Source organism: Hoplias malabaricus, chromosome 5, assembly GCF_029633855.1.
Source record: "Hoplias malabaricus isolate fHopMal1 chromosome 5, fHopMal1.hap1, whole genome shotgun sequence".
In the NCBI taxonomy this organism is placed as follows: Eukaryota; Metazoa; Chordata; class Actinopteri; order Characiformes; family Erythrinidae; genus Hoplias; species Hoplias malabaricus.
In genome coordinates, this window is record NC_089804.1 from 24,433,019 (window position 1) to 24,458,695 (window position 25,677).

Sequence of the window (25,677 nt, forward strand, 5' to 3'; positions counted from 1 at the left end):
TGAAAGTCGAACAAAAAAGGTGCTTCACTTCTTTGAGACTGCACCTATGTTTGAAGCCGTAACAGAAAACACAAACGCCTGCAAACGAAGCACAATCAATTTAGCTACAAACTTTAAAAAGTCTCCTCACACTGAGGAATAAGCATGGAGTCAGATTGGCTAAAGCCACATCCTCAAATATCAGCTGTTGAGCATCCCCACATTTACTCCAGACCTGTCTTTTCCTTGTCTTTTCTTCTCCTCAATTTCCTGACCCCAGTACCTTACCTGTACTTCATGCCCGTCTGGTAAGACACGCACTCCTCCAGGGCCAGGCCGTTCATCTTGAGGAACTCTTCCATGTTCTTAATCTGTGCGGCCACCCTCTGTTCCCTGAGCCGCTGAAGCTCGGCCTGGTCCGTCTGCCTTTGGGCCTGGCTGAGACCCTGGTCCGAATGGTAGCGGCTAATCCCGCTCCGAATGCTCTCGCTGTAGGACATGGACAACATCTTGCCTCCGCTGCTGCTGCTGCTGCTCTTCCGCACGGCACCACCCGGCACGGCCGGTTTGGGAATCTGCAGGTTTTCGGAAGGGAGGACGGATTGGCGTCGGGCATAGGGCCCCCCTGCATGCCCCCCTGCGTACCCTCCCGCAAACATGATCCAATCCCTGTTCTCTTACTACACACCCACCCACCCCTACATAAGCACCCCACCCACCAACACTTTGCTTCCTTCTCAACACACACACACACACACAAACTAAATGTGAACAAGTCTTGGGAAATTGGGACCAGGACAGGGAGCTGAGAGCTATCGCCTTAAATAGCACAGGCTTTCAGGAGGGGCCTAAAAAAAAGGGAGGGAAAAAAAAACAAAAAAAAAAACACAGCATAGTGTCCCCACTATCAGTGGCAGAACTGTGACCATGCATCTTGTAACAGGACCTGATCCCGCCCTCCTCTGTGACAGGCACAACAGCAATGGCAGCAACAGGCAGATGCTAGGAGCCTCAGGTGAACAAACACCAGAGGGCGGGCGACAGTTGGGTGGGACACATGCGAAGAGAACGTCTCTCCAAACTGCAACGGGAATCCACATTCACGCATGCATTGGAGAAACTCCACGAAAGGCGAACAATTAAATTACACCAATACAAGCCTGTGGCTAATGAGTTAAGAGCCTGTTAATGCCTTCCATTAGTTCATCACACACTGATAAAGAACTGGTGTTACAGCACTCAACACTTAGCTGCACTAGAAAAGAAAAGACAGCAAAATCTTACAGCATATTTAAAGAATATTTAGCATATTTTTAACATGAAATATTTAAGAACAAATTACAGATACAGGTTTTAAAGGTCCATCAGTAAAACCTTTCAATGCTGTCTCCCACAAATCAATTTCACTACAAGTTTACAGAATTTACACAATTATACTATTTTCAATCTACAAAAAAACAAGCTCACTACTGATTAGTGCAATTATTTTAGTTATTAATTAAGCAATATCACACAAGAGGGAGTGCTGTTGCACTGAATTACCAGCACTGTGATTCGGTTGTAGACATGAGGCCACAGGAGAATTTTTAGTTTAACAGCACTCACTCTCAGTTAATAAACTGTTTTATACAACAGCTCTACAAGCGCAATTTATTAGCAGCAATAAGCAACAACAAATTAGCATTTTTGTTTAGTAAGCCCATAAAGACCACAATAAAAGCCGGCTCGCTGTAACTTAGCGAGAGACCAGTCCCAGTTCAGTTACAGAACCGTGATTGGCCGAGTCAAATAAATGTTTAAACTGATTGGCTTCATTTAAAGTTTGTGTGTGTGTGGGAACAAAGATGGTTGATTTGTGTATATCTAAGTTAAAGCGAGCATGCTTTTATTGTGGTCTCGGTGGGTTTAATTCAATGGACAAAGTATTATGTGGCAGATAAAAAAATAAAAAACACCCACGCTCAATGGTGGACACAGCAGTACGTGCCCTGCCACAGATACGAGGGCACCTTGAGTGAAATCTGCCCGACGCCTAGCGATTCTAACCTGCACATACCTCAGCTAGCGGCTGTTACTGCTAACTTTTAATAGAACGCTCCTGTACAGCAGAGTAATGTAGAGTTACGAGGTAGAAATCCCAGTTAACTACTTTTTATAGTTCAATAAATGCATTTGGACCTTGAGGAAGTGCAGCTTTCACCATTTAAAATAAAGTTCCATATACATAGAAATTGCTGTATATAGAATTCCTTATTCTTATATACTGCCAATGGCTTGAATATTGCAATAAAAGTGAAGTATTTAATTTGTTGCAGCACAGAAAGACGTTTACGTAAAGGGCTACAAGCTGTTTCCAGGTTGTAAAAACATTGAAAACCGTGGAAGGTTTTTGTTTGTATTCAGTGAAAGTGAAAGTTAATTTCCCTGACACTCGTGTGGATAAGATCCTCAGAGTACATTGGTTCTTTTCTGGTCTTATTAGGACAAAATAACATAAAAGAAGATGACTGTTTCCATCACAGTACCGAGCTGTGCAGTTATCTGTGTTTGCTGATGTGAAGCTGAAGCCTTTGTCCAAAATGAAAACCTATAGGCAGTAAGTTCTGAAGATTATATTAAGGTTTGACAAGGTTCAATTTACAGAGCTACCGTCCGACTGAGACCTCCTCCATGGTCTCTTTTTCCACTTTATTTATTTAATTTATATATATATCCATCACTTAAAAACCCTAACAGATAATCACATAAATTATGTGTATCACAGATTACTACCTATTTGAAAAATCTTTATATGCCAAAGAAAATATAACTACATTCTGTAGCGCTACATGAGCCACCATCTCTAAACCTTTGTGTCAAATTCACTTTGATTTTTCCACTGAGCTGAGGATGCTTTCCTCTATTCACCCTTATTGATCCACTTAAGGTATTTGCAGTGTTACAGGCACTTGACAATCACCCTTCTGTATGACACACATGGTCTCAGAAATATTAAACATTCTAAAATCCCAAGAAAGCTTGTGATTCTCCTTTAGCAACATTCTCCGACTGTTCGAATAGCACCCCTCACAGAAGCCTACAGCTTCATGATACGCAACAAATGAAGATGTAAGAGCCACAGGAAATATCCCAACTGGTGAACCGTAATCAGTCAAATTCTCCATTTTCCATCCAAGCAAAGTCACGGTGTAAATGAATACTGAGAACCATGCAGTTACAACAGTGTAAAAGTCAAACCCATGCCAAGACAAAAACATGAGGTGGACACTCATGCACCGCGGACACTAACGACGCTGATGCTGAAAGCAGAATGAAACTCACCCGAGGTCTTGGGGGTCGGCTCATGGCTTATTGGTGCCACTCTGGCCTTATAAAGTCAGACTGTGACCAGCAATGCAGCGGTCCACCCAAACTGGGAGTGTCTTATTCCCAAGCACCTAAACCAATTAGTGAAGGAAAGAGTACCCCCCCCCCTCCACCCCCTCCCTCTCAGCCACCCCTCCCTGCCAGATTCCATGAAGGAAATCCATTTATGTAATTTGCGGTTGGGTGGGGTGGGGTGGGGTGGGGGGGTGTGCTTGTTTCTGCAAACCACAGCAAATAATATCAGGCCTAAATTATTCAGAGGCTTTTGTGCTAAAAGCTTTTGATTGTTGTTCCACAAGAGATGATACTTAGAAGCCTTTCAGTATGTAACGAGGCATGAATGAGAATATGGATCTATATGTACACTTGCACCCCATATTGTCTTGATATTCGTCTCTCTCACTCACACACACAGACACACACACACACACACAAATGAACAACCTTAGCTGTGATACACAGAAGTATAAAGCAGGGAAATTCACAATTAAAGCAATTTTAATTAAAGCACAAGTCGGGCTCGCCAGGTTCTCTGAGAAATTAAAGTCAGAACTGAAGATGACCACAGGAAGGTAGAGAGTCATTTGCCAAGTTGCTGGTCCATTTTCAAAATCAATTACTATATTCTGTCTTACGACAGAATGCGTAAGACATGTCAGCAGAGCTAAGAGCCCATTCCCACCAGGAAATATCATTCCATCCCAAGATAATTAAGAAACTCATGACTAATACATTGAAATCATTTACAAAGCTTAAAAATAATAAGTTAAATGAGATTTTATAAAAAAAAAAAAATATAACAGTATATGTGCCTGTCCTTGACCAATACAACAGACCTCTCTCCAAAAAAAAAAAAAAAAAAAAAAATACAAATAATGATATGTTTGCAGTAAACATATGTTTAAAGCCCAGGGGCCAGTGCCACCTTCAGTAAAACTGATATAGCATAAATGTAATGCTGTGTTTAAATGTTGTTGTGGAATTTATCACACTGTATCTCACAGCGTTATTAGTTAAATGCTAAGCACCACTTAATGGACCTCCATGAATATTTCACATTATTTTAGTTACTGACATATATAAGTATGAATTAAAATGAAAATAGCAGCTTAATTTGCTTTAAAACTGACAACTTTATTAAATTGATGGAAAAACCCGAGCTCGCTACGGAAATTCTTGAACGTAACCGTGACGTCACTGGTGGACAACAGCTGAACAATGCTGCGGTAAAACACCGTTATGACCGACTGTTATGACAGTATCTAGCTAGCTAAATAACCAACATTATGGGGGATATGGGGACCAACAGTCTTTTAAACCTTATTCCTTGAATTAGTAAGAAATAACATGTTTTCTGACTATCAATAAACACAAGTTAGGAACTCAAATTCCACTGTATTTATTTGTTTGACACTTTCATATCGCTGGTGCTTAGTCTTTAAATGCTCTATAAAGCACTCTGTAGTTGTATCACTTCCTTTAGAATAAGCTCAGAACTGCAGAATAAGTCTGGGGCTCAGCCTTGACTGGTCACATTTTACAAAGTCTGTCACCTGGTCCTCCCAAGTTTTTTTATTAACTGGGTTTTGTTAATTTTTTGGGTCAACCGTGCTGTAACTATTAGCACCTACATGAGTAAGAAAAAAAATAAGCTTAGTAATGCAGGTTGCGCAGCTAATGACATCACTGCTGACTCTGCGTGTGCATGAACATGTGCGTCTACTCTTACCTTTGGTTGGTGCAATATGCTCTCTGAAAAAGTCCTCTTGATAAATGGCCATAGCTAATTATTTTTGATCATCTTAGATAAGGCTGGTTGGTGAAAGGCCTCAATAGTTATACCCGATCGTATGATAGGTATCATAGATATATGACCAACAACCCTTTTGTAAGAAACATATTTAAATATTATTTTTGGAGTTTATTAAATCCAGACTGATTTGCCCTGAGAGGTAGAGCCTATGACAGAGATTTTCTAACACCTTCCCAGAAGCTCATAATGATTACACTCAAAAAGAGAAACAATGGTAAAGATACTCACATTTACAAATATTAGCCGCTAGAAACCCTGTCAGACTCAATGGTGCTAATAATAATAATAATATAGACAGTGCAACAGTTTTCAGACACTTTTTCAAGTCTAGCACAGGCCACTAGAAGGCAGTAATGAAGCTGTGTTTAACCAGGGCAGGTCCTGTAATGTAATTAATGACATTATATCTGCCTTAGGTCCAGCTTTGTTTTAAAAAGGTCACAGTTTTGTGACATCTGTCATTCTTATTTTTTTGTAAATCTACATTTAATATGGGCATATGACAAAGAGAGCTCTGGGGTCAGTCAGATACAGAAGGCTGTACTGATCCGTTCTGACTGTCAGAAATATATAAACTTAACAGATTTTACTGGATTCAAATGTATTTATTTTTGGTAATCACTTAAATTACAGCTGTCCACTGGCGGCATGGTGGAGTAGCAGGTAGTGTCGCAGTCACACAGCTCCAGGGGCCTGGAGGTTGTGGGTTCTATTCCCGCTCCGGGTGACTGTCTGTGAGGAGTTGGTGTGTTCTCCCTGTGTCCGCGTGGGTTTCCTCCAGGTGACTGTCTGTGAGGAGTGTGGTGTGTTCTCCCTGTGTCTGCATGGGTTTCCTCCGGGTGTTCCGGTTTCCTCCCACAGTCCAAAAACACACGTTGGTAGGTGGATTGGCGACTCAAAAGTGTCCGTAGGTGTGCGTGTGTGTGTGTGAATGTGAGTGTGTCTGCGTTGCCCTGTGAAGGACTGGCGCCCCCTCCAGGGTGTATTCCTGCCTTGCGCCCAATGATTCCAGGTAGGCTCTGGACCCACCGCGACCCTGAACTGGATAAGCACTTACAGATAATGAATGAAAAAAAAAAAGAAACTTAAATTACTAAACCTCTCCATATAAACCTAATCCCGCTCTTCCCGTAACCTCAAGAAAGAAGAAAAACATTAAATCCAGGACAACCCCCCCCCCCCCCCCCCCCACACACACACACACACACAACAGAGAATCACTTTGAATTAAGTCCACAACTTGGCCACGAGGCTAAAGGAATAATTTAAAAGAAGTAAACCTCCTTTCCCGCCACACTCTCTCAGCGTGAGAGGCATCAACAAGGTGATCGATTCCTGCCCAACTACGCTGGGGGATGTCAGCAGCATACTTTGAGCTTAAAAGGCCAGAAATGTGCGAGGCAGTGAAATAAAAATTCAATAGGGAGCTCATTACCCCCCGGATCTCTAGAGTCATGGGTTTTAGAGCCTCATCAGCACAATCCTCTGTATCTCACCCCATAAAAATACGATCCTTTGCTGAAATGGAAAGAACAGGACAGTACAGATTTAGATAACGGAGTGAAGAGAGATAGAGAAACTAAGTACATTTCATAACGAACATCCTGGATCAGCAGGCTCAAAGAGCCCACAGGACGTCTACGCAAGAACTGGAAAGAGTAAAGATACACAGGTGCACAGAGGAACTTAAATAAACCTGAATACCTCAAGAATTTCATGCAAAAACCTACTTTAAATGTGATGTGATTTTCATTAAAAACTCAAAAAGATTGATGAATAGAAACAAACCATGGGTTGGGTGTATTTTTACACACTTACAGACTTCACATGTTGCTTCAGCTTTGAAGAAAATAAAAATAGGAGTACAATTTTACAGTTATAAACCATACACCCCCACCAAAAGAATCCATTAATTAAAGTTCAATCAGTGAGAGCCCTTTGGAGGAGACAGAACAGATGAAAGTGTTCTATTTCAACTCTGTATTTATTATTATTTATTAGTAGTTATTATGTTTGATGAAACTTTAGCCCAATTATTACAGACCGTTTTACCACAGAATGCCAGAACACTGGATGAGCTCAGCGGAGACATTAAAACTCAAGTTCACACACTGCTCTACACTTGATTCTAAGTGACCACTGATAGAACTTGATTAAGGGGTAACTGATAGCAGGTCTAACATGTAATCTGATGAGAAACACTCACTTACAGTAGGTAATCGCATCTGACACCAAACAGTGTTACTTACGTGTAAAACTAATTTTGTCATCAAGGGCAGTTAAAACCGCTTTTCATCAAAGATTAGATACAAGTAATCACACACACACACACACACACACACATGACACAACTGACTTCAAAGCAGCTTTAAAGTCAGAAAGGTGCGGAGAACAGTATCAGATAGCAGCAGCTAATTAAACAGCAAACAAAGAGGTACCTGTAGAACTGCAGCTGGCGTTTGGGGCTCCCATACCGTGCACTGAGGCCAGCAGGAGAAACGGAGAGAAAGAGAGCAGGATTTAACAGAGAAGAAGGGAAAAGAGAAAGACAGAAAGAGAGATGGAAAATTCCACCTAGCCGATTTCACTTAACTTTTGTAAATCCAAGACAAACGCCATCATGAAACGTGATGGAGAAAAATAAATGAGGATTTGACAAAACAAATTGTGTGCAGATATATTTGTGGGCATGAAGAAGATGCATGGAAAAACAAAGAAAAATAAAATCGGTAGCAATGCGTCAATCATAACCACATATTACACCTCTATTAGACAAAATGGAACGGGAACAAAATAGCTTGCTACATTATGGGTTCATAACAATGAGCTCTAAATTTAGTTTCCATTTAAAGACTATTACAGCATTCAACGGACCAAGTCGCATTAGTGTATATTAAAGATGCTATCAAATGAAAAGAGATGGACCAGCAAATGCAGGAGATATCGAAAAGGTAATATAACCAACCTGGAACAGAAGCATGATTATAACAGAAGCTGGTTAAACTAAACAGTGTAGCTGTAATGCAGAGGAAATGTGAAAACACTGAGGCTCTATCTCCATCTGCTGGCCACCGTGAAAACTACAAACAGTTGAGGGAAGAATGTGTTCTTAGAGAAAACCAAGAGCCTTAAGAGCAAAGCTGCATACATCTCAAAGATACTAAACTTCTAAACCTCACAAAAAGCCCAGACCAGAGCTGTACTTTAAAAAACAAGCGAGCTTTGCTGGATGCTGGGCATCTGTTCACATTTCGTGCCTGAATCACATTTCCAATACCTTCTGTGATAGTAATCATATGAAAAGGCTATCATTAACATGAGAAAAAGGATAAATTTACTGCCTCAGTGACCATCCCACTGTCACCACTGAATCAGTGAACTGAATCAGTTCAGTGATGGCTCATATGGGAAACAAATAAATACATATTAACTATAATTTACATATGTATAAATCAAATCACTGCTTTTGTTCCCCTGATGGTGTTCACCTGTCATTGGTGGGAAGCATGATTAACTAACATCTATTCTGTTACACATAGTGACATATCCTCGGGACCCTGTGTGTGTGTGTGTGTGTGTGCGCGCCCTAGCACCACATCACATGTCTCAGATCATGTAACACCGTCACACGGTCTATGAGGCAGGAGAGATTACAGCTGGAGGGAAACCATGACCTCCACACATCCGGTGAATCAGTGCACCTCTCTGCTGAGGAACAGCCATGAAGCCTAATGCATCAAGCCAAACACAGCTAACGGCTCACAGGGCACAATCTGTTTTACAGGTTAAACATATGGCTATATTTATATACTTAGCATCCTTATGCTACTGGGAATCCATAGGTCAAAACACCCACAGGCCGAATTTTCTAAACATGTTTGTCACATATATACTGTATTTAAAATGCTAATAAAAATGCTAAACCATCAATAGTCACAAGCTGCTAAAAGTGGAAAACGTACTGCTAATGAATTTCTACCATGAAGTATCACCATGTTTGCCTATTGGTCCATCTGCTGTGACATTTCAATAGTTTGACATTTGGCAGTTTCAAACAACATATTGAAAAAAAAAGGCTTGATTGGACAAAGACAAATTCAAACATGTGTCCCCTCGTCCTGACAAACTATAAAACCACAGCACTAACCTGTAGATCATGCCTGGTGAGCCAGTCTGTCGGAGGGAAAGGCGAGCAGGAGAGTCAGTAGTAGATTCTGGATACATATGGGCGGGTGAGTGGGGAGTGTGGCCAGGCTGCCTGGGAGGTCTCTCTCTCTCCAAACCACCAAGGTCTGTCTCTCACCTCACTGGGCCTCTAAGGAAAAAAAAAAAAAAAGGACAAAAATAGAATGTGAGTGTGTGCTTTTGGTTGTGATCCTAGTTGGGCAGTCAAAAAAGAAACATTTCGTAATGCTAAAGAAACTAAAAAATGTGAAAATACATAGTACTAAATACACAGGTATGGACACACTGTGTGGTTTTTTCTTTCATTATTTAAAGTAATCTCATCCCACATATTTCTACTGAGGGCTACAGACCGTTTACAACAGTTATGTCATCACCCAATCCATTCAATCATTTTAAGAATTCAATTATATATATATCATTGTACTAGTTTCTAAACATTACACTGCCAAGCCATTTGTATACACTAGCTCTGTAAATACAGAAAATTACATGCAGGAAGTGGTACCAGCCACTAGATAGTGCTATTTCTTTACAATGAACATTGAGCTAATGAAGCAAGAAAAATCTTTCATTCATCTCTCTAAAAAGAGACATCTGTGCAGCAGTGTGAGATATTAACCAAGGACAAAATGACAGATTCTGGAAGCATGGTTTAATGTATGACGTGACAAAATTAAAATTAAATTGATCATAAAAGCAGTTTTAAAAATGTTCACACACACACACACTCTCTCTGAATCAGTTTGCTGGTACCATACACCATGCTGTCCTGCCCTTGCTGAGCTCCTTCTACAACACGCCATGTTCCTCATGCATTATACACAAGCACTTGCCCAAAGCAGGGCACTGCACGGGGGAGAGAGAGAGAGAGAGAGAGAGAGAGAGAGACAGGGAGGACTAAAAAAAGAGAGAGGGTCTGAAGGAGAGATCAGAAGATACTGGTGACCAGGGCTGTGCAAAAGAGATAAACATGGAACAGGTCTGCTCTACATGAAATACAAAGCCCAGTAACCAAACATCCTCCTGCTGCAAGAGCCACACTGTTCATGTTCACGCCAATGCTTTAATGTGTCTGAAGATTTACTACTGCTACTTCCTTTGCTTTTCCAAAATACCATTTGACATTGTCTGAAAAAACACTATTCACTCTGTATCCTCCATATATTAGAGCTGTACCATTTTTAGGGCTTCAGAGCTTCGGCCGAGGGATTCAGTGGATACCTGAATATTTGGGGAGTGGAGTGGTGTATATTGCTGTCATTAACAAAATCCGCTTCCGACCCCTGCTTTAATATCCCTCTCACCAGGCTGCACTGTGGCCCACGGCGTGGCTCCTCTCGTTAGCTATGCTTGCTAACCTGCTAAATAAGGGCACAGACTATACACAATGTAACCAGTTTGAGTAGAGGTGCTCTAATTTCAGGCACAATGCTGACAAAATGAACAGCAGTGCTGCCTCGCTTAGTTGTAAGTGTGTTGTTTTAGCATGTTAGGCTGCTTTATATGACTGAGTTTTAGGCTTCATTTGCACAAAGACTTTTATACTGATGAGCCTGAATATGACTGAAGCGGGGAGAGCGTTGTTTTTACTGCTGGAGAGCCTGAATGTGTGTTGAGTGGAGCGTTGCCTTTATCGATAGCCACATTTATCCAAACTATTTGAATTTATCCAAAATACTGAATATCCGAATCTCAAAATTAGAAACTGAATACCTACCCAACGAACAAATATCTGAATACGCGAACACTTGGGGCCAGCCCTATTGTTCAGAAAATCAGTGATCAGCGCCCGCTTTAAAATTAAGGCTGCACTGCGGTTCCCAGCATGGCTCCACTCCCTGAGTCGTTCGCTAACTCGTGCATACACAGGGCTACTAAGGGCACAGCTACTGTCCGCTAAAGCTGCTAATATCTACAATGACTGCTAATTCTGGGACCCGATTTAACACTCTGTGTTGTTCATTTGCCAATACATACTGTCATTATTATTTTTGTTTTCTTGTATTTTTTTGTATTGCTGCATTCCTCTTGATGTTCTTTGTTTTGCTATTTTGTAAGCGCTTTGGGTTTTTGAAAAGTGCAAAACTAAAAAATTATTGTTATTGTTATATCCAAATATTCGGGGCCAGCCCCACCACATTCAGACACACACTGTTTTGGCAAAGACATGGTTGTGACACCACAGCCATCAACACATTTACAGCTGAAAATTGGCATTCATTCATTGGCATGACATTCAGATGCAGATGCTCGCAAGGGTGTTAACCAACATACTTTAATTCAACACAAACGTGGGCACAAATCAGACTGTATATAGAAACAAGCAATAAAGCAGGAAGTCTTGCACACTGTTGTACAGAATGAACCAAGGCAGGTTTTTTAAGGGGTTGTGACCGTGGCTGTGGCCAATGAGTGCTTACATGGAACACAGTCGCACAAGGCACAGGTTACGAACGTTGCAAAGCAGGGATGTTAATGTGGATCTACACTTGCATATAAACCAGACTTTCCAGCACTGGCCAATTTATTGCCTTCCATATTAAGCATAATTTTGTTTTCTGATCTCTGCCTTCACGGTTTTCCTGTCTTGCATTAAACACAAGACAAGTTGGGTAAATTCTAGCACTCGCTTGTTTTACTCTGCACACAACATTGTGTTAGACAGGATGTTTAAGTCCATTATTATAAATAATAACAGGTCAAACAGTACCTAATGTATGTTATATAAAGCATAAAACTCAAGTGTCACAGCCCAAACAGAACCATACAACACATTATTCACACAGGTCTCTTATTTCACTCCTCATTAACCTTATGTGTGAAATGGACTGCATCATGCCTGCCTGCCTTATCAAGGTGACTTTGTCCTTACATCAATCTCCATTTCAAGGTAGACTTCCACTGGGAATGAGGTCTTTCCTCTTCTCAAGGACTCCTTTAATACAGACTTTGCCCACTGCTCAAAATGTGTCAAGACGGCAACAAAGGAAAATTTCCATCCTTCTCTTGTGGGAGACAGTTTGACAGTGGGAGACTCCACACTGCAGTAAAAAGCAATACATTTTCTTAGCTATTTGTGTATATATATATATATATATATATATATACATATATATATATATACACACACACACACACACACACACACATCCATCCATACATACAGAAGGTCCTCGGGTTATATATATATATATATATATATATTTTGTTTTTATTATTTTTTTTTTGGTTCAATGATTCAATTTTACTCTGGATCACATTAAATAGAGCACCTTCAAACTAATCCAAGGTTGTGTGTATGTGTGTATGTGTGGGTAAGGTAGTGTTCCTCGTACACACACAATCATATTCCAGTGAATGTTGCTAATGAAGATAAACTATCCAAGAGATCGTCTTTCCAAAGCACTAGTGTGAAGATGCTGGATAAATACAGGTTCTGATAGAATGACAATATAAAAAGTGATGTCTTGTGATTTCTTTGTCCTCCAATGACTCAGTCTTATTTTCCTTATTATGCAAGAAAAGCACTAGGGAAGTATTTCACATCTGGAACATGATAAGAAGAAAAAATGATTGATATTCATACTCAAGAAAGTTGAATATTAATCTTTTCTTTCCTAAATGCACTGCTGAAGGACACACAATGTGGCAAATGTTAGGCTTTGCTCACCTGCAAATGGGCGTGTTTATCATCATTACAGGTTTTGCCACTGGGAGGTGTACGGTCTACCAATATCTGATTCTGCCCTAGACAGAGCAATGACAAAATGAGGTCAGTGTTTTTGGATATTTTCTTTTGTGCTTGACTTCAATTATCTGGAGTCAATTCTAGAGATGGAAATCTAGTAGAAAAACAGCAAAAAGTGCTGCTGTCATTTTAATACTAAAATCTTTCTACTTGTAAATAACAAAGGTTATTTACATCTAAATTTATATTTAACAGGTGAGTGGTAAATATAAGCGTTTTGCAGAAGAAAGCAGAAATATTTCCATTTTGTACATGTGAGAATTACACTCTCAGATTCATGAGCCTGGTTATCATTTACACAAACTGTAGTGAATATATACTTTTAACACTTAAATGTTTAATGTAACGTTTACGCATACAAGACAAAGATATCAACAGTAGTGATAATATTACTCTCATTTAATGTAACATGACTCAAAGACTCTGTTGGCTGACTTAAAGTTTCAACACCAAATCACAACCAACCGTGACGTCACTGGTGGACAACAGCTGAACAACGCAGCGGTAAAACACCGTTATGACTGACTGTTATGACAGTATCTAGCTAGCTAAATAACCAACATTATTCATGACAATAGCCTAGCAATAAGCTAAACTCAGATTTAGAGGTACCGTTATTGTTGTAAATGTGATCGAAGTCGAACTCGAATTCATCCGACACTATAAACCTCCGTAATGCAGCTACGTAGCCGAGTATAATCTGAGCCACCGAGTTTAGCAAGTCAAGCTAACGTTAACTAACACCAACTAAAACAGGTGAAGTGAGTGTCCTTACCCTGTTTACCTCCATGTTACAGAGGCTCTTGAACACCTTTCGTTGGTGTCCTTACATGCCCATATTGTTGGAAAAGCGCCAGTGAAATGAGTGAAGTGAGCGGATGGTCCTTTCCAAAGTGCCCGTTTAAAGTTGACAAATTTAGCCAATTTTCTGCATATTTTGGGATCTTTGGGCCATTTGTGCACAGATGTCCCACTGTACATTGAATGATTGCAGCCAAAAACAACACACCTTTTCGTCATTTTGCATTAAATAAAGTGCAGCTTCTAGAGTTGTTGTCCACCATCTACGTCACAGGCAAGACACCTATTAGAGTTTCCGAACACCCTTTGGGGGGGGGGGGGGGGGGGGGTGGAGGTGGAACAACGGTCTTTTAAACCTTATTCATTGAATTAGTAAGAAATAACATGTTTTCTGACTATCAATAAACACAAGTTAAGAACTCAAATTCCACTGGATTTATTTGTTTGACACTTTCATGGAGCTGCTGCTTAGCCTTTAAACAAAGCTCTGATGTGAAAGACTGAAATTCTAACGACTGAAAAGACTTAAGAGGTGCTCTTATTTTAAATGTGATCAAAAAGGCCTCAAATGCCTTCTTTTAATACCATGTTAAATATCAAGTAAATAGGTGCATGTTGTTCACTTTTAGCACAAAATAACACATGACAGAATCATGTCCTCAGGCACAGCAGGCAATGATGAAATTTGATGTAGAAAATCATATTTGTTAATCGTATTTCGGTCTTTTTCTCATCACCCTGATTTTGTTACAATAGCACATGCTGCTAGTAATGTAGTCAAATCAGTAGCCCACGTAATTTGACTAACCCCACATCTGTGATTTCACACACCGCAATAAAAGCTCCCTTTTGCACATGTACTAATTTTCCAGGAGCTCTTGAAAAAACTGATCACACTTAAACAACAGACTGCTGATATTCCCAAGTTGAGACACTGCAGTGTTCAAGCCCTGAGCAAAGTCTACCAAGTACAAAAAGTGAGAATGTCTTTAGCAGCTCATCGCTTATAATGGGATCCAATGACATCATGGCGGCTGGTGCAGAGAAGCTGCGGAACTGCAGCATTGCGGAAAGCAAGGTTGTCTCAAACCATTCTACAACGACCAGAACCTGAGCTCAGATTTACTGCGCTAATGGACACACGCTCCACAGTGCTATCAGCAGCTCTACACATGGAGCTCCTTTCAACAGAGGCACTCTCTGCTTGTCCAGCTGCTGCTAGAGTAGTAAAGCAATGGATGCATTGAGATGCATTAATGTAGTTTGGAGTTGAAACCTCAAAGGGAATCATTGAGGAGTTGGTTATTGTGGTTTTTTGTTTTGCAGGGAAAGGCATTTGAGGACACAAAACTTTGCTGAGCATTCTGATCAGAGAGCTTCTGATCAAACCTGAAAGCCCTGGTTCAGCAGGAAGACAACAATACCTTAATTTCTGAGAATGGCTGAATTTGAGTAAGGTTATTATTTCATGTCAAACTGTAAACGTCCAGCGTTTGTAAGTCTGCAAGACCTTTACACAAGGTGTAATACTGTGAATAGCAACAGCATGCTGTAAAACACATGTGGTTACATGGATATTTATCTTTCTTAAGAGTGAAAACAAGATGAACTCTTGACCAAGTAAAATGTAGAAAATATCAAAACAGCTTCATTTTCAGTGGCCTGAGTGACGTAAATGTCACATGAATTAAAATCTGGCATTTCAGTCTCATTGCCACAGACTGGGTGTGGATTGGATTTCAATACCACATACGAATGTTACCCATATCTGATTTTAAAAAGTCAAATTCATTGTGATTTGTGCTGTTCACAAAGCCACTCAAATGACATATCCGTGTCACCTATGAAGAAATGTTGGGATTTGTGGGACTTTTACCTGCTGTGTGAACATAAACAAAGAGAGCTCAAATGCTCTGAGTGGGTAGGATAACTACCATTCTCCCTTCATCTCCAAGTACATGCTGTATTAGCTGGCACTGGTGTCAGTTAGCTAATGTGACATATCTAGGCAGTTGGCATTCTCCTCCAGAGCATGGGGCTGTCCAGTTGCACTTCAAAAGGAAGTGGTGGTGGGAGCTACCTGGTTAGTAGGTAGCACATGTACTTTCATCCTTTCCCAAAGGAGGCATTGTGTGTGTTTGGGGGAGTCAGAGAGGAATTGATGAGGATTAAGAACTGGAGAGAGAATTTTACAAAAGCTTGATGTATTCTCATGTAGCCTGTGCTTGACTTTAAAACCTTAAGATGTCTTACATGGTCTGAAAAACTCCCACCGAGAATGATCTGTGGACTCGGGTCCAAAGAATTTTCGTTTTAACTCTGCAAACACTGTTTTGATAGGGCCAACCAGACAGAGCTGATGGTTGAATGACTATTTCAGGCTTCACAGGGTGGCCTGCAGCAGCAGATATCTTTTCGTCGTGTCAGTTATGCCACTTTTTCAATTTTAACAAACAAATATTATACTGCAGCTTTAATTTCTTTCAAGGTGTCTGTTCTTATGAGTGGTCCTTGTGATAATAATCTCATACATTATTCAGCAAGGGTTGACTTCTGCTTTTCAGACAGGAGGTCAGTTGTGTTGTTCATGGTTCACAATTTCAAACCCCCTCACACATATTAAAATACCTTGTTTCCAGAATCTTTAACTTCCAGTGTGTAAGAGCTAATCAATACCTCTGGGTTTTTGGGTTACCCTACATGTGGACCTAGAACATGTCTGATTCCACTCAACTCCAGCTCACGGTACAAACGCAACAGCTCTACAAGCCATTACTCATTACAGACACCTCGGGTTACAGAAAAATAAACAGGAAGAACACCATTCCATCACATCTTTAGATTTGGGCGCTGTACTGACAGGTTACACTTATTTGTATAATATTTATAATATTCAAATGTATATTAAAAAGAGACATGCTTTATTTCCATTTTAAGTTCTAAACTGGATTTCTTTTTCTTTTTTTTGTAAATAGCTCCTCCTAACCTAGCACTGTGTTGTAGAGAATGTAGCAACACATATCTGACTCAAGTAGCATCCTTCTGAAAGGAAACAGGTCTTTCATGAAAGAGTGAAAAAAGCATTTCCAGCACCAATCAACTGGCATATTACCTCCGGGCAGCCTCCAATTAGCTGCACTGATGGGACACACATGGTGCAATTCCAGAATTAACATGACGTTTGTCAGAAAGTGAGAGATGGAGAAGAAAAAGGTCAAATGAAGGTTTGAAGAGAAGTCTCAAACAGAGAGCAGAAGAATCCTTTAGCATTGTCAAAGCACAGTTGAACAGAAAGGTCAGCTAACTCAGCAGGCAAGCAGTTACCCAGGACACAGAGGGTGTGCATGGCAAAAGGTCACCACAAGTACCCTTACAAACATGGATAAGTGGCTCCAACTGTGTGTATGACATAGGCACCAGAGGGACATGTCCAGTATTCGACGAAGGTCACTTCTAAGAGTGACAACAGGAGCGCCACTGTCACCTGAGGCAGGTGAGAAACAGCAACCTAAAATGCACCACTAACCCGGAATCCATTGCCACCTTATTTTAAAAAAAAAGGCAATTTAATTCTATAGCCCATTTCACACATGCACATTAATCCAGAAATGTTCCGGAGTTTTCCCAGAGCAGTTGTATGTGTGAACGCTACCACCTGCAACATTCATCCCAGACCTTACCCGGACTTTATCCTCCTCGCGCTCTAATAAAGACTCCGGGTAAAGTCAGAGTCAGCGCATGTGAGAACGGCATGGGAAATGTTCTGGAGTTTCTCCTGCATGTGAAGCCCAGGTGCTGCGCCATGCCTAAAGCATGTGTTTCATTTCCCACTGCGAGAGCACACCTGATGCAGAAAATCTCCTGCTGTGCGCTGCATGTGTGAACAAACACTCCGATACATCTATGGACACGATACTCCACAGTTTCTCCAGAAATTCTTTGGTGTTCAAGAAATATCACATGCAAGCATTAAGAGACACATTCAAGACTTGTGTTAATGCCAGATATTAACAAAGCCAAAACTGATTGGACTATGCAAATGCACAACTATTCCAATTCTAAGTACAAATAAAATGGTTTTGTGTATCTCAGAGACAACTGACAGAGATTATCAGGGAATATGTATAACCTGAGACTACCAAGATTGCCCAGGCACCATATTGTTAACCATTCGGCTATTAGGAGAATATGGACACACTGAGTGAGATAAGACACTAAATATGAATTACATTTCCCAAAGTCACTGCTGCTTTTACAGAAACAGTTTACGCTTGTCTTTACATTACACATACACAGAAAAAGTCACAGTTATAAAGGCAGGCTCCTGAAAATGGGACTCTCTTAGATGAGACATAGGGTCCTTGATTACAGTAGTGGCACAGGTCAGCAGTACTGCATCAGAACCACTGTCATGGGAGGAAAAAAAAAATACATTTATGTAAGTAGCCTATTTAATAACATTTCTAACACAGTCTATCTTGTTCTCTCTTGTTTGGAGTGTTGCAGAGCAGGAGGCTTTGGTGTAGCATTATTATGCATGGTCGGCCAAAGTTACAGATTCACTAAAACAGGCCATCACAACGTAGCTAAACAATTCAAGCTTTACAGAAAAGGAAAGGGAAACAACACATGTAAAAGAGCTTCTAACTATAAAGCCCAAAAAGTGGTTTCTCTTCCTTCTACAGAAATATGAAAACATACTCAAACGTATTTCTGAGTCTTTGAGTAACACATTGCTAACCATTGGTCCTATCATCACAAGATAACGAGTTTGATCCGTACAGATTCTAAGAGAGCGTAAAGAAAGATATGTGAATTTTAAACTCATCTGAAAAATTCATACATCCTCCAAAGGTAAGAATACATCTAAAATGGTTTAATGTTGCCCTGAGACATCAAACAGAGATTATCAGCAAATATGTATTGCCTGAGACATTTGAACATTTTTGTATTATTCCCTTTGTACACTGGAAACCAGTGAAAACACAAACTGGCTCAGTCCGGTTTCTTTCTCTGCTCATGGCAGAGGCATTTGGAGTATTTTACCAATAACTAAAAAAAAAATCCACATATCGGCAAATATATTGGTTGAGGATATATCGTGCATCACTAACTGAACTGAGGATGTTTCTCATGACTGCTCCATGGGTGGGTAATATAGACTTACTTTTGCTGTTTTGATTCACTTGAGTTACAAATGAGTTTCTGAGGTAATTCAAATAAAAACAGTCGGGTGGTTCCCCTCAAACACACCATTCCACCTTAAAAACGGAATGTAAACAACCAGAGAACTGCGATAGACCAGGGGTGCCCAACTCCAGTCCTGGAGGGCCAGTATCCAGCAAAGTTTGGTGATTGCTCTGCTAAAACACACCCCATAAACCTGGCAATTAACAGTTGAGTTGACTCAGGTGTGTGTAAGCAGAGGTATAAACAAAATTTGCTGGATACTGGCCCTCCAGGACAGCCAATTTTTTTTTTTAAAGCCACTTTTTACAAACAATTAACCAGAAACTGTGATAGGTACAAGATCTAGAGCATTGTACAACAAAACAAAACAGCAGCAGAAGCCTTTACATGAGGTATAATGAACAGCCGTTGCTAGCTCTATGTTACAATAAGTGTGTCTCTTCTGCACTGCTGCAGTGGGGTTGGGGAAGCCCTCGCTGGCTTTCACTCACTCTCGATATTCTCTCACCGAAAGCAGAGACTTGCACTGTGCCAGTTTCACGCCCCTGCGTTTGGCACAGCCAACCGGGGAGCTACGCTCATTCTGCTGGCCCTGCAGAGCACAGTACTACAGCTTGGTTGGAACCAGTGTTCAGTTTCAAAACCACTGCAGTCTTTCAAATCAAGTCATTTGTTTTTTACTGAGAGGACTAAGGGTTTATATCCATAAAGGGAGAGTGGGATTAGATTCTGCATAGGTGTGCAGTAAAAGTGGTGGGGAGTGGGGGTATATTAAAAATAACTTCATAATGTAAAGAGTAGAAAAAAGATCGACCTCTCTCACTCTCTCACAGACTGGAGAGGAAGGTCACTTCTGCCAAAGAGGGGAAAAGACCAGTGAGTGGAAGAGGTCATGCTTGGGGGCTTCTCAAAGGCCTTGTCCAATTGGATCCGGATATTTTTAAAAATGAAATTTTTTTTGTCTGTTTCAGCCTCCTATTCACACAAAAGCAGCATTCTGAGTTTTTTGAAAACGCACTTCAATCTGGAGATTTCATGACTTGTGATTTGGGATTAAACCTGTTTCTCTCACGCCTCATGGTGTTTTTAACATCCATCTTTAAGAGATACTATAGCCACCTACTGGACTGGCATTACAAACATTTTCATATTCACCTGGACAAGCATGAATTCAAAAACAGATGGAGGAAAATCTCAGTATTAAAAAATATCCAGATCCATGTGGATGGGGCCTAAAAAGGCCAGACATTGCAAGTGAAACCAAGTCAGTAGGGCCACTAGAATGACATGCAAAATGCACTGGGCACTGTAAGTTAATAATGTGAGTGTGTGTGTGTGGGGGGGGGGGGGTCTGCAACATCAATTTTTGGGGAAGCCAAATTTGTTTTCCATGAGAGCGTTCTTTTAACTGCTGCGGCCACAGTCAGTTGGCCTATGAGAAATAGAGAAGTGTGGGTGTGTGTTTGTTTGTGAAAGACAAAACCCGTCCCTCTCTCTGTATGTCCAATCTCTGTTATATAAATGGACATACACCTCAGGCCATGCGTAAGTAAACCTGGGCATCAAACGTTTGGTCAGATATACAGACAGCGGGATTTACACTGATGCAGGGAGACTACCCAGCTCCCCAGTAAAGGCAAAGCAAACTGCACTGGTGCATCGTCCCTCAGATAACAAAACAGTAAACTGGAGAGGAGCCAGAATGGCCTGGTGGTGTTCGTAAGCATTCTCTTTATTTCATAGCCACTGCAAAATCAGTAAAACATCTCTGTGCCAAGCTGAAAAAGAGCAGAAGAAGAAACGCATTGCAGCAAGGGTGTTTGATACATATTCTTTCTGTTTCTCTATGTAAGTATGCCCCTTTCTCTGAAACACACCACTACTAAATAATTCAGCCAGTATTTTTTTTTTCTATATCTTGTCCCCTTCTGATATTTTCCATCTCCCATTTGTAGCAGCAAGAGCAATAACTGATTGAATCTTCCCCTCAGGTTGCTGAAATGCCATTTTGACGGATGCTGCTGCTAACTGAGGGGGAAAATGCTTCGAGAATGGTCCAGAATAACTAATGAAATGTGGCGCAAATGCAGCAAGCCGCACCAAGCTGTGTGAGCAGGCTCAAAAACTGCCTCCAGAAGAGGCTGCCTGCAGCAGCTGCCCAACACATCCTGTGGACAGTAAGGTGGGTGGGGGGTCTGGGGGGAGCGGCCAAAGGGTTTTAAAAGAAAACTGCAGTTGACTAAAGAATCAGGAAGAGGCTGACTAGGCAGACACTGATGAAGAAATATTGAAACCACTTTAGCCTCTGTCATAAAGCAATAACCTTTCATTGTCCACCACTTAAGACACTATATATATACACAGTGTTAGAAACCACACATTGGGCCAATATGTCAAGCAGAAACAGAAGTAGAAGTAAATACTCAGCTTAAGTTTGCAACACTTACTCATTTTTCTCCAAACATTAGAAATTTGTCCTTAATTTGTAAATTGTTAATGTACATTGATAGTTTGCTTTTATTTCAGTTTTTTCAATCATTGTTTATTTCCGGACTGACTGACTAGCACCAGACATAACATATTAGTTAAAATAATATCATAGCAAGGGTGGCACGGTGGCCCAGCAGAGGACCTGGTGGTTGTGGGTTCGATTCCCACACCAGGTGACTGTGTGTGAGGAGTGTGGTGTGTTCTCCCTGTGTCTGTGTGGGTTTCCTCCGGGTGACCGTCTGTGAGGAGTGTGGTGTGTTCTCCCTGTGTCCGCGTGGGTTTCCTCCGGGTGACTGTCTGTGAGGAGTGTGGTGTGTTCTCCCTGCGTCTGCGTGGGTTTCCTCCGGGTGACTGTCTGTGAGGAGTGTGGTGTGTTCTCCCTGTGTCCGTGTGGGTTTCCTCTGGGTGACTGCCTGTGAGGAGTGTGGTGTGTTCTCCCTGTGTCTGCGTGGGTTTCCTCCAGGTGCTCCGGTTTCCTCCCACAGTCCAAACACACGTTGGTAGGTGGATTGGTGACTCAAAAGTGTCCGAGTGTGTGAGTGAATGTGTGTGTGTGTGTTGCCCTGTGAAGGACTGGTGCCCCCTCCAGGGTGTATTCCCGCCTTGCGCCCAATGATTCCAGGTAGGCTCTGGACCCACCGTGACCCTGAACTGAATAAGCGCTTACAGATAATGAATGAATATCATAGCAACTTTAAAATATATTAAAATCATAATTATGCATGAAAAATGTTAACAACTTGTAATCAAATATTGAAAAAGAGAAATCTCAAAGCAAGACTTCTCATATGATCTGGGATACTGAATATAATTTTATGAACAAATAAGACATGAGATCATCTATCGGTGTTGTTAGATGGTCTGAGGTCTCTGAGAAATAAGGCTCCTAGTCTAAAAACCACAATGGACCACCGTAGCTCTCAAGCAACAGGACCTATGCACATTGTACTCGTGCACAGATTTCACCATCTACTATACATTTCACTTATGATTTATGTCAAATATGACTTCTGCTAGTGGACAACTCATATTTACATCGTAAACTGTATACACGCTCCTCACCCAAAAATGAGTTGCATTTGATTACGCTTCTTTTGCCTGGAGGGAATGATTACACCAGTCTCTCAGGATCTGGATTGTAGGCCATGTATGCGCAGTGGTTTCTCCACTTCATGTCTGTACAGAACATAACACTGTCATTTCCACATTCCAGGATGACAAAGGTATGTAACTGTAACTGTTTTAAGAGACAAGATGGAACACTGGGACAGTACTGGGGTGGATTCCTTAGCTTACAGGATTAGCAGTGCATAATGGGTTATAGGACATGTAAACCAAGCATTAAATAAAGTGAAGGAGACCTCTGATTTTTGGTATTTTTGCTCTTGGGCTCCCCCTGCAGCTGCAGAATTTAATTAAGTCGTACATCACTGTCCAGAAACCAAGAGAGGGAGAGGGATTCAGTTTCCTACCCTCCTCCACAAATTACAAAGTGCAGGTTCTGCAGTGCTAAACCCGGTGCAGCAACAACAGAGGCCCTATTTTACCTATTACAGGTTAGTGAAACATCGCAAAAGATTTTGAAGGTAGAAATACTACCTAGTGTTCCTTTAACTGACAATATTCTCACAAAATATACCCTACTTACAGCATAATAAAATTATCAGACCACTAACAAACATTTCAGTCATGCACCCATTCAATCTAGATATCACACTGAGACGTCATACAGTAAAAACAACACTTACCTAGACTAGCGATTTAATTGAATGTCTTTGGGACGCCTTCTGAAAATACCGAATGCTGCAAATTCTCAATGTATTTCTTAATTTTGTACTGCTGTGCCCAGATTATCCTCAGACAGGATCTTAGTCCTGCTGGTCTAAATGAGAACTAAGCATCCTCCTTCTCAGCAACACTGGTGTGAACTCTGATCTAGTAATTAATGAGGGAAATATATATATATATATCTTTCAGCCCAATTTATAGCAGCATGATGTAGTACATGTGGTGGTTGCTTCTCTCTCCCTGGGGGAGTTGACCAATATCTATTTATAATGTTCACAAATGCATGAATAAAATGCACAGGTCATCTGTCTAATTACATACATGTCCACATGTGTGACTCATTGACGCCATTGCTGGCCTGCCTGCGGCACAATCGGCCGCGGGACATCCCATCTCTAGGCTGCTCTTATAAGCCATTACATGCACTTAATCAAGATTAAACACAGTGCTTGGAGAAATCCAAGCTTTGTGCAAACACATTATTATGTGTTAGTATGAAAAGAGCATGCAGTGCTCCAAGAATAGAAGCTCCGGGAGCATTGGAGGAGAAAAACGACTCTAGCACTGAATAAAGCAATGACCACAGATGACATGCAAAGGGCTCCGTAATGTGTTCTATTAGGGCTTAATTTAGATGTGTTTTCCATGGGTTTATCTATACAGTGTTTGCATATTTTCATAATAATCAATCAACAATTTCACCAGTAGCACCACCCTGTAAACAAGCAGATTTAGTGAACGGTTGTGATGTCAAATGACAAATTTGAAGGAATATTTTCTGTATTTAACAATATTACAAGGAACTCCAAAGATCTCATATATAGAGGTGGGTAATACCGCAAAAATGACAGTGTGATAATGATGTAACAAGATTTTAAAAGCCAGAGTACAGAGACCAAGCACGAACAGACACAAATAACAATGTTTTAATGAGTTGAATGAAGAGAAGATTTCACACACATAAACAGCCATGGCAGACCAACCTAGCATTTGTGTTTGCCCCGTTGGCGTACTCTGGCCCCACAGTAGACAATATGTTCAATGCTCATGTTAGGGTCTGCCCTTGTCTGCACATCTGGCCCATAGTGTACCATGTCAGACAGTAACACCACATTTAAAAATAGTCTCAAAACAGTTTGGTTATTAAATATTGTCAAGCAAGATCCAGTTATGCTCTTTTAGATCTTGCAGCATCACCAACTATTCCCAACTCTATTTGCCACATAAGAATGTCCTTCTAAATTCCTGTAAAATAAAAACAAATAAATTGTAAAAGTTACAGTTTCCAGAATATGCTCAGAATCATGAAGTCCTGAACAATTTATCATTATATTATCCTTCAAGCACAGCCACGTTTGATTTAAGTGCTCAAACAGCATCTTGTCCTGTGAAAGGCTGCAGTGCTCCATCTTGCTGAGGCATCATCAGCTTCAAGCCACTGAAAAAGTGAAGGGCTCAATATGTGCCCTATCACCCACTCTTACTCAGGACATGGCACAGCGAGTGGTCATATCGCTGCCTGTTCTCATATACACACACACACACACGTGCACACATGTTGCTACAGAGGAGGAATCGGATGCCATTGGTCAGATCCCTCATACACCATATTATCATAGGTCAGAGAGCAGCTGCAGAATAGAAAGTGAGTGCTTTACTCAGCAGTAAAGTCAAACCGCACCCCATTCCCTTAAATTTGTCCTTTCGGCATACGGTGTGCTTGTGTGTACGTGTGTGTGGATGTATGTGCATACATTACTGCTATTCTCGTGCCCTCCCCTCTTTTAGCCTTGGGCTCTCCCTTTAGCCGACTCACGTGTGCGTGTAGAACGAGCTTTGTGTGATGTAATATGACTAGTTTCTTCTATCTGGTTGAGTGCAACAATTTTCAGCTGGCCAGTAGAGATTTACATTTACAGGCCAGTGTCAACACTGCAGAGTGGGCAACAGCCATTGTGTATCGCAGCAAATATGAGAGCCAGAGCCAAACCGATAAACAGATTCATTATGTAGTGTGTGAAAAATGACTGTCACTAAAACTGACAACATCCAGCCATACAACTGAAGCATATGCTCTCTGGAAAACCCAAAGCTAACAGTAAATTAATTCTGTCGTGTTCTGTAGGCCCTTGCCCCATGCTTTACCTGTAGGGTTAGTTCACTAAATATTTATGAACCTGTGTGTTAAAGGCTAAGCACCAGCTCTATGAAAGTGTCAAACAAATAAATCCAGTGGACTTTGAGTTCCTAACTTGTGTTTATTGATAATCAGAAAACATGTTATTTCTTACTAATTCAAGGAATAAAGTTTAAA

The 25,677-nt window shown here is 40.9% G+C and overlaps 1 protein-coding gene across 3 annotated transcripts in view; it reads right to left on the reverse strand.

Annotated features, from left to right (window-relative positions):
• kcnab2a (potassium voltage-gated channel subfamily A regulatory beta subunit 2a) overlaps positions 1-25,677 on the reverse strand; it is a 103,071-nt gene that overhangs the window by 51,432 nt on the left and 25,962 nt on the right. For 2 of the 3 annotated variants that reach the window (XM_066670320.1, XM_066670321.1), the window contains exons 2-3: positions 9,306-9,473; positions 7,597-7,638 (exon numbers count right to left, since the gene is read on the reverse strand). In XM_066670320.1, coding sequence (XP_066526417.1) covers positions 7,597-7,638; positions 9,306-9,382 — 119 coding nt within the window. In that variant the 5' untranslated portion in view covers positions 9,383-9,473. The remainder of the gene's footprint in view (positions 1-7,596; positions 7,639-9,305; positions 9,474-25,677) is intronic. The other variant, XM_066670322.1, reaches the window with a different exon arrangement.